Genomic DNA, 10,065 nt, shown 5'->3' on the forward strand with positions numbered 1-10,065 from the left:
CTAAAGACATCAGAACTGACTAAACACTAAAATCATGTTAAACTGTTAATTACAAACTCTGAAGGTTATTTATTTTAAATATTTTATTTTAAATTTTGTTAGTTGTTTATTAAATGTTTAATTTAATGATACTGCACTATATTGTACATATATTATTATATATACAGACAATATTAGAAATAGTTTAAAGCACAGGTATTCAAGGTGGGAGGTGGGCTCCCCAGGTTGAGGCAGGGTCCTTGGGAGACTCAGTGAATGGAAGTGAAAACATATTACATTAGTTTTATCAAAAGTAGAATAAATGGGTGTGATTTGGACAAAGTTATGTCAAACAGCACTATCAGCTGTTTTGGTTCAATTGTGGGAGTCAATTATGTGATCCAAAAACATAATAATGATCCCATGGGTATCCAGGAATTGACGGAAACTAGTCAAGTAAAGCTTTGTCAGAGGGGAGGCCCACAGTCTCACATACATAATAAAAATACGCAAAGTAATAAAAACTATCTTAATATTAAAGAATAAAAATAAAACAGGAAATATTATGATCATAATTATATTAGGCTAGCATATTCTGAGAAACAGATTTTTTAATTGCATTTCATTTGAATGTCTTATGCAGGTGTATGTAGGCTATAACAATTTGAACTGTAAATATGTAATTTAACATTTAAACAAAATGGGCTTTGTTTATGAATTTATTCATAATTATTTATAATTATTATTAATGATCATAAACAACATGATATGTAATATAATATAATAAATAAATAGTATAGTCATTATTTATATCTATATAGTATTTATGACTGATATAAAGCTGCTCACCACCATGGCTTTTGTTTAGAAATGTTAAACCGGAACTGTGTCACTAACGCACCTGAGCTTCATCCTCATCATCAGTGAGCTCAGCTGTCTGTCCGGTCCCGGTGATGAAGCACACACTGACCGGCGCCGGCTGCTGCAGGCGGACACACTGAACACTGAACCGGCTCTTTCCCTCCTAGACTCTGTCATGTAACGTTACCGGAGGATTTTATTTTTACACGCTGCTCGGATCCGTTTAGACCAGAAAGATGCTGACAGACACGATCGTTGAGGAAGAATTTGAGCTCAAGGAGGAAGAGCCGTGGTACGACAAGCAAGACCTTGAACATGGTAACGTTTCCTCTTCTGTCTTTGTCCCTGGCAGCGTGAAACATATCGATCATTTTATACTCAAATAATCAGAAATATAATATTACAGCTGCAGGTTTAATTAATGCATCACATGAAATAACAAAGCATGGAGCCCTGCAGCTGCACAGTAGGTTAGGAGGAATTTCTATGAGGTTTGTGAACACGCGATATTAATCATGTGTGTTTTAGAAGGGGTATCCTAGCTTGTATAGTACAAAAATGAAGCTCACTGTACATCCAGGAGTCAGCGGGACTCTCATATGCGGCAAAATGGGGGGAAAATGTGTGAATGAAGTGGCTTTGACATCATTCACCTCCATGCTTCATTAGCCTTTGGGTGCTTTTGTTTGTGCACTATTCCCTTTTATAACTGCTCATACTTGCATCCCTATTGTGTCATTATTTACTAATTATTAGTGATTTTAAAATTTTAAAATGATATTCAGGACTACTTGTGGAAGGCTTAATGATGAGAGACTGGTTAATTGAGTGGATGCATGGATGAATGGATGATTGGAGGGAGTGCTGTATTGATCCCCAAAGGGAAAGTCAAGTGTCACAGAAGCTACTTGACATGAATTAAAGTACAATAACAATGAGGTAGGTTAAAAAAAAACATTAAATTAAAGGCTAAACTACATACAATAACTAATAACTAAAAATAGAATATGTTATAGGTATATCCATAACTATAATAAACTATTTGAGTTCCAATTAGTGCAGTTTTAAAGGTGCATCAGATATGACCAGAAGTCCCTGAGTATACCCCTCACTCATGTAAACGTGTTTCTGCTCTGATTTGACCTCGTGTCCGTTTACACACATTTTTTAAAAAGTGGGTTACTGGCTTCTTGCCAACAACTACTGTACAAAACCACACAAAGCTGCTTGTGAGGTTGATGCGTCTCCAAATCTCAGTGAGACTAAAACTATGAAGCCTGGAGCAGTGCTGGTCCCTCACTCCGTCTCTCCCGCAGACCTGCAGCTGGCGGCCGAGCTCGGGAAGACTCTCCTGGAGAGGAACCGGGAGCTGGAGCAGGGCCTGCAGCAGATGTACTCCAACAACCAGGAACAGCTGCAGGAGATCGAGGTAAAGAGAGCTGGACTTCATAATATGATTTGTGTCTTTTTTTTTTTTTTTTTTTTAAATCTAAAATTCACTGATGACATGAATCTAGTTTGGTTTGGACCAGGAAGGCTTGGCAAAAGTGGTAGAAAGTGATGCTGTTTTAATTTATTTATCCCTCAGTTTAACCTGAATGTATAGTTTTCTCTTTCTGTAGTCATGTGTTCAGATCTATAAGGCTTCACACATCACTTTAAAACAGCAGAAACTCAATATTTAGCCTGCAGCTTATTTTCGGCTCTCTTGTCTACATGTTTTAATTTAATTGAGTAGTCGGGTCGGTCTGGGGGGTGTCTGGTGATAAATCCTTCCCTGCATGTCACTGCTGGCACCCAGAATTAATCTCTTAAGACCTGTGCTGTAATCGTGTGACGTCACAGGTCTGATTCCAGCTCATGACCTATGATACGTTTAATTACCCGCTTCCCATCTCGTTTACTGTCCCTTGTTTAGTGGAATCAGTGAAGAGTGACAGTGAACAAGTGTTTGATGCTACTTTCTTCTTTCCACTCTACTACCCCTGCCTCGTGTTACCTTCACGGCTGTCAGAAATATCAAATAAACAGACCGATACTTTGATAAGTTAAAAAATACCTCTACTACATTACAGAGGGAAATATTGTACTTTCTACTCCACCACATTTATTTGGCAGCTTTAGTTACATTTCAGATGAAGATTTGACACAATGGATAATATAACAAGCTTTTAAAAGACAACACATTGTTTGGCTTTTGGCGTCTTCATATGTCTCCGAGCAAAAATTTAAAAATGAGAAAAAAGTCCAAAAACTGAAAACATATGTATGTATCAGAACTTGTTTTTTCTTCTTTCCTCTCCCATTAATCATCTCATGAACCCTCAGATTTGTCTGCTGAACCTTTGTAGGGGCCTGACCCCTAGGTTGGGAACCACTGGACTAAATTAACTGTATATAAAGTAATTCAAATAGTAACATGCTGCTTACACACTGATGCTTGAGTATTAATAATCAAATGATGTTATATATATATATATATATATATATATATATATATATATATATATATATATATATATATATATATATATATATATATATATATATATATATATATATGTCAGTGAAAGCGGCCAAACCACTACTTTTACTGTAATACTTTTAAATACATTTTTCTGCTAACACTATTGTAGGATTTTTCATGCAGTAGTTTTACTTATAATGGAGTATTTTTACATGATCTGAGTCTACCACTGACTGTAATGAATATGATTTCATGAAGCAGAAATACCATGAAAATGGTTGTTGACATACATTCATGTTATCATTGACTTTGGACTGATTATGTTGAGTGTTGCTGTGCAGTATTCATTGTTTGGTTCGACATTGAACTGCTGAGCTGACAGCAGGCCTGTGGTCACTTTGAAACTGATGTTCAGTGAGGTTTTTGTTTTTTTCCTGTCTGACTTTCAGCAGGCAGAATAGATGACTAAAGGTTCAAAGTTTCCTGTTTGAAACGACTGATAAGATAACCTGTTCTTAAAGAAACAGTTTTATAAGCAGCCACAGTTGAAGACAGTTTGTGTGAATGAGAAGCAATGTAATCAACAGTAATGTATTTATAGATACCTTGCAGGTAGTTGTTAGCAGCTAAAACAATTAACTGTTAATGACAGTAGTAGGGGTTTGGTTCCTTTATGAACACCATATTAATTAGTATAAACTGTTGAGTCTGCTGGTAGTTTGTCATAATATTTCTATGTCTATAATAAAAATATTACATTTAGTCGTTTAGATTAAAGCCACACTGTGGAGTTTTTGACCACCAGTAGCACTATGGAGCAGCAAGTTGTTATAAGTGGGTCCATATTTTGTTTATAGAGCACATAGACAATTGCTGATTGCGAAATTAGGCTCTTAAAATATGTATATTATATGTATCTAGTGGGGTTTTTTTCTAAATATAAAAGGAATATAACAATATCAAAACTGAACTGGATGAGACGCTAAAGAGAAAATGATAACCAAAAACAAGCAAATAAAAGTTAATGACATTAATGATTGCAACTTAGTACAGCATTAGTCAAATATGATCAATGGACAGAGACCTAATCTGCAAATACGATAGTCGAGTAATCGTTTCAAAAGCATGTCAAATGTTTGAGCTCTCTGCTATAGATCAGATAAGGTAAGACTACAGAGGATGTCACCTGAACTCCACTCCAAATATTTGATGTGTCTTATAAGGAAGAAAAGGTGCTCAACATGTTTGCCAGACATCAAAGACACATACAGTGTATTTAGGTGTGAAACATTGAATGGAAACACAACTACTGCACAAGGCATCTTTAATTAGAATGAGTAGTTTAGGACACTTTTCTTTGCTGTGGTCTTTCAGTGTTTCATCATCACAATCCTCATTATGTGATGTGCAGTTAATCAATTAATGAAACATTGGATGTATTGCCATCTCCTCTACAGTACCTGACGAAGCAGGTGGACCTCCTCAGGCAGGTCAATGACCAGCACGCTAAGGTGTACGAGCAGCTGGACGTGTCAGCCAGAGAGCTGGAACAGAACAACCGCAAACTGTCTCTGGACAACAGGACGGCCCAGCAGAAGATCCAGGGGTAAGACTGTGGCTCATCTGAAACAAGTTTCCCTGAATATCTTAGTCATATTCAAGGTAAAACATCCCTCGCTCTGTGCTCTCTGTGCAGGCTGACGGAAACCGTGGAGATGCTGCAGACGCAGGTGGAGGAGCTGCAGCACCAGGTTGAAGAGCTGAAGCTGAGTCCTGCGAAGCCTCCACACAGAGATAGTTTGTCACCTCGAGGCACTCAGAGTGTGTCCTGCCTGAAAGAGCTGCAAAACAGGTGAGGATACTTCAGTAGTGTACTTTATATCATTAGTGGATGATTCAATTGATACATTTTAAAACAAATGCCAAATATTTGATGGCTCCAGCTTGTCAACCATGAAGATCACCAGGTTTTTATAATTGTACTTATAGAGCACCTTTTTAAAAAGAGTTTGCAAAATACTTTGACAGACAAAGTAAAGGCATACAGCACAGAGAGCAGAAACAAAAGCCATTGTTAACATTTTAAACGAAGTAAATTGAAAATCTTCGGGGGGTTTTATAAAATAAGCTGGTTGAAGAAAAGTTGGAAAACTGTGACATTTTTCTTTATTTAGTAAAAATGATTGAAAACTTAACTGATACAATATATATCTGAACTTGAAATATTTGAATAATCATTATTTGCAGCCCAACACAAAATCGATAAAAGGCAAATTTGAAAACCATTATGGAGTCTGGCTCAGATTGATGTATAAAATATTCCATGAAGAAGTCAGACTGAAATATTTTCATTTGTAAAAGCAAACACTTTAGTGCTGACTAATCAATTAATCGCTCTGCAGAAAAGTAATTATGTATTTAACACAAATGTTTAATTTATTGAGCAAAAATGCCAGTTTTCCACTGGTTTTGGTTTTCAAATGTGAAGATTTGAATATCTTTTATACTTTGGATTACAAATCATAGAAACCAAGCAATTTGACAACTTCACCTTCAGCTGTGGAACTACAAGAGTTTGCATCAACACCAGCCGCATGTTCACAGGGGACATGCAGGATGACATGCAAATAATTGCTAATTAATGCACCGGCACTTGTTAACAGCCACATTAATATAACTGATCATGTTTAATATATCACGCTGATTATAGCAGAAAATGACTCAATTCGAGCTGGATTCAGCCAACAAGACTCTAATCTCATCTCTAACTTTGCAACTTCTGAGACTACAACACATCTTTTGACTTGGCTAAAAAAAAAAACAACTTCATGATTGCTTTGTCACAGATCCAGGAGCTCATTGTAAGACCTATCGGTAAAATGGGAAGCGGCAAATCCTCCTGGCATTAACTCTCCCTCAGTATGTGTGCTAATCCTACTTGCTGGCAGGTAGACAGATCTACCTCACAGCAGTCCTTCTCTCAATGTTTCATGCGGAGTTCACTTCCTCTTGGTCTGTAGTGTGACAGGTTCATTTACTGCCAGAGTTGAGTCTGCATGTGTGTGTGTGTGTGTGTGTGTGTAACCCTGTTTGGACTGCTCTTTCAAAAACATCCAGGGCAGGTGGTTTAAAATCTCACTGATAAAAACACGTCAGATAAACGAGTCTGAACTAAACTCAGAGGTTGGTGAGGTTGGAAGGAACGGGTCAAAGTCTGAGCTGGAGGTCACAGATGTGTCTCAATATGTCTTTGAAGCTGTTTATTCTCTTACTGATTTCTAATCTCCTCTGTTCTCTACTTAGTGTGCTTTTCTCTGCCTGTTTCTGTGTATTTTGTGTATTTTCTATTGTAGTTGTAGGTTAGGCTTATTCTGGCATAAAATCATAGATGTGTAACATACTTGCAACAATATTCACAATAATATGTATAGACAAGACATAAAACCTTTTTTTGTTTTGTTTAATTTATTTAAATCCTAAACATTGTTTGCAACTATTTGAATTGTAGTGATAATAATGATATTAATACTAATGATAATAGATTCTGTCAATTAAAACATTGTATTTTGCATCCGCAGCGTAATATCCGTTTGACCTGGCTCGACACCTTTAGCACATGTCGTTGTCATCATCTCTCTCACTGTGCTTTTTCTTTCACCTTTAACATTAATTTCCCTAATTAAGTGAACACGTCACAGCTTAGATGCTAATAAAAGTCAATAAAGCATATCTGTCCATTGATCTATCTAAGACCGATTGTGAAAGAGATTACAAATTGCCAGCCTGCATGGTTACATAAAAGGTAAATTCCCCCTCCACGCCAAAGTATTTGCGTGTATCATAAACTTTATAATACTTTGTGAATTACTCAAGAATAATTTAGAGATGTCATTAGTTCTGATCGTGTACATGCTTTGATATTTTACATTTAATAAATCAATTTAAAGGAATATTAACATTTTGTAAACTATACTTATTCACTAAGAAGTCACTGCACCCAGCCAAGAAGTAGTCCAGCACACAACACCCTGTAAAACCAATTCTGCTTGTTTTTATTCTTAGATTTTTCTACAAATTAAACCAACGAGATGTGATGTCTTTTAATTAGTGAGCTTTAGAGGTGCTTGTAGGCAGATGTCTTTAACCTTTGGACAGAGTCGGGTTAGCCATTTCCCCCTGTTATTTTCCTAAAATGCCAAAATAGTCCTTTAATAGACCGATATAGTACAGCTGACTATGATAACAGATAGAAGAGGATAAATATGACTCTGTGTCTCTATGCAGGTATTCTGACTACGACCCAGATGAACCCTCAGACGACCTGGAGTCCTCCACCGTGTCGTGGCATGAAGAGGAGCAGGCGTCACTGCGACAGTCCCTCCGGACCCTCCAGACCCAGTTTGCCAGCGAGCGCGCCCGGCGGGAGGAGGCAGAACGAGAGGCGGAGCTGCTCGTCGGTGAGAACGCAGCGTTGGAGCAACAGCTGTCGGGGATGAAGGTGTGCCAGGTATGTTTGACCAATATCTCTCACCGAGTGTCTGTTTGCAAAGTGCACACACAGAAAAAAAAGTGAGCCAAGTGAGCAACATTTGAAAGATTGTAAGAAAATAATCTCTTGGGTTTTGTTAAATTTATCCTGGGTTATTACAATAGTTTAGTTTTTTGCTTCATGAAAACTGTAATATGCAACATTGTCTTAGTTCCAGTTTTCACCCAGCAGCTATAATATGGTCATGTGTAAGGCTTGGCAAGGCGAGGCAACCTTATTAGTTTGATCCTTGATGCTTTGATCTACAAATAGCACACATCATCATTTCAGAGGGATGAAAACAAGTCTCACTGTCAGCTTATTGTCTTCTAAAGTGAATCAGCAGTAGCAGTGAAAGCACAGAGATACTTTAACCAGCACCGACACTGTTCTTCTTCTTGGGCTCCATACAACATGTCACTTTTGCACTCAAGAGTTCGGTTTAGGTTATTCTTCTCTGACTTCCCCTTTTCTAATTAATCTGTCTTCAGTCCCGGATGTCTGAGCTGGAGCGTGAGGCCGAGGAACTGCGTCAGCTCTGGAAATCAGAATCCTCCGCAAGATCCTCCAGGCCCAACATCATGCACGGGTTGCTGTCCGACGTGATGTTCCTCAACCAAGACGAGGAAAACGAAGGGGAGGTGGCTCCTAAAAGCCCCCGGCTCCTGAAGCGATGGGACAGCGATCGTCTGATGAAGGCCACGCAGATCCCCGACTCTCCCGACAGGATTTACGACCACGAGTGCTCCTGCGTGCGCCGAGCCGAGGTGGTGAAGTACCGCGGGATCTCCCTGCTCAACGAGGTGGACGCCCAGTACAGTGCCTTGCAGGTGAAGTACGACGAGCTGCTGCGCCGATGCCACCTGGGGCAGCAGGAGGAAGAGCAGGACGGGCAGAGCCACAAGTCCGTCCAGACCGCATCCCTCGCCACTTCCTGTCCTGCGCTGGCAGGCATGGAGGACTTCGAGGATGACTTTCACCAGCCGGAGTACAAGGAACTTTTTAGGGAAATTTTCTCCCGCATTCAGAAAACCAAAGAGGACCTCATTGAAAACAGAGGGAGACTCTCAGCTGGTGCAGTGTTGCCTATTTTGCAATAATTATTTCACACAAAAAAAAAAGAAAGACAAACAGACCTGCTGCAAGATTAATTAACGTCTTCCAATAACAGAGGAAACTTTGGAAAGACCTTCACAGCAGGAAAAGAAGCTAACTATATAACTATATGCTATTTTCCCAGAAATGAGGTGATTGTTATGCAAAAAGGATTGAGAGATACGAGTGATGCAGGAACAAGAAGGCAAAAAAAAAAAACAACCCACCAGCTCATGTCTCTGATGCACAGAAACACCAGTGCCTAACGCCGCCGTCTCTACTGTACAATCACTCTACCTCAACGAAACAAACTCCTGAGGAATAATTTCTGGGGAATAATCACTTTCCTTCTCATAAGCTGTATCTGTGACACTTTACTTTACAGGACTCGTAGTTTTCTATCATTTCAAAGAAACGAAACTGATAGGAAACTGTAAATTCATGAGAAGGCTCCTGGGTAGGAAGATGTAAATTGGTACCAGTTATACAGAAAATAGAGACATTGTTTAAATAGGTACACTTTTTGTATTAAATAACTAAATTTAATTGCTTGTATTTTAATCATATAGGCTTTAATTTATGTTATTTCCTAGAGCACAGGGTATTGGTAGGGTTAGGGTTGACTAAGAAAACCAGCAAATAGTCACATTTGAGAAGCTGGAACACATGATTTTGGTGTGTGCACATTTTTGTTACCTCGGGATCGCTAGTCCTCATGGGGACCAGAGCCTGTTTCTAATGAGGCAAAACATCCTTTCTGAGCATTTCTGAGGTCTTGGTTAGCTGTGAATTGAGGTTAGGTTGTTAGGCAACGTCCTAATAAGGGTAGCTGCACAAATTTATGTGTGTATCTTCAATAATTAATTAATTATCTAAACTGTTGCGGCTTAATTTCTGTCGATCAACCAATCGTTTCAGCTTTAATTGACCTGAAAGAAAAATCTGTTAGTCAGTGAAATTAGTCTAAATTGAATTATATAGTTGCATAATAATTTAATGTATTATGTAGAATAAAATGTCCGTACTTTTATAGTAATTAATCTGGAAATCAACAACTGTGTAAACTCAACTAACCATATCTGATTTCTTTTGTAGTTTGTACCAAATTATATATTATCTCTTTCCAGGAAACTTT

General features: G+C 38.3%; 1 protein-coding gene across 1 annotated transcript; it reads left to right on the forward strand.

The window, feature by feature from the left end:
- Positions 1–944: 944 nt before the first annotated feature.
- On the forward strand, positions 945–8,935 carry LOC128381890 (cerebellar degeneration-related protein 2-like). Its single transcript, XM_053341910.1, has 6 exons — positions 945–1,158; positions 2,157–2,269; positions 4,765–4,913; positions 5,004–5,159; positions 7,592–7,814; positions 8,327–8,935. Exons 1-6 carry the CDS (start codon positions 1,077–1,079, stop codon positions 8,933–8,935), a joined length of 1,332 nt encoding a protein of 443 aa, XP_053197885.1. The 5' UTR covers positions 945–1,076.
- Positions 8,936–10,065: the final 1,130 nt, after the last annotated feature.

Source organism: Scomber japonicus, chromosome 20, assembly GCF_027409825.1.
Source record: "Scomber japonicus isolate fScoJap1 chromosome 20, fScoJap1.pri, whole genome shotgun sequence".
NCBI classification, from domain to species: domain Eukaryota; kingdom Metazoa; phylum Chordata; class Actinopteri; order Scombriformes; family Scombridae; genus Scomber; species Scomber japonicus.

Coding starts and splice junctions, on each gene's coding strand:
- LOC128381890 (XM_053341910.1), top strand. CDS start 1,077: ATGCTGACAGACACGATCGTTGAGGAAGAATTTGAGCTCAAGGAGGAA. Junction 2,270..4,764: donor AACAGCTGCAGGAGATCGAG/GTAAAGAGAGCT, acceptor TCTCCTCTACAG/TACCTGACGAAGCAGGTGGA. Junction 7,815..8,326: donor CGGGGATGAAGGTGTGCCAG/GTATGTTTGACC, acceptor ATCTGTCTTCAG/TCCCGGATGTCTGAGCTGGA.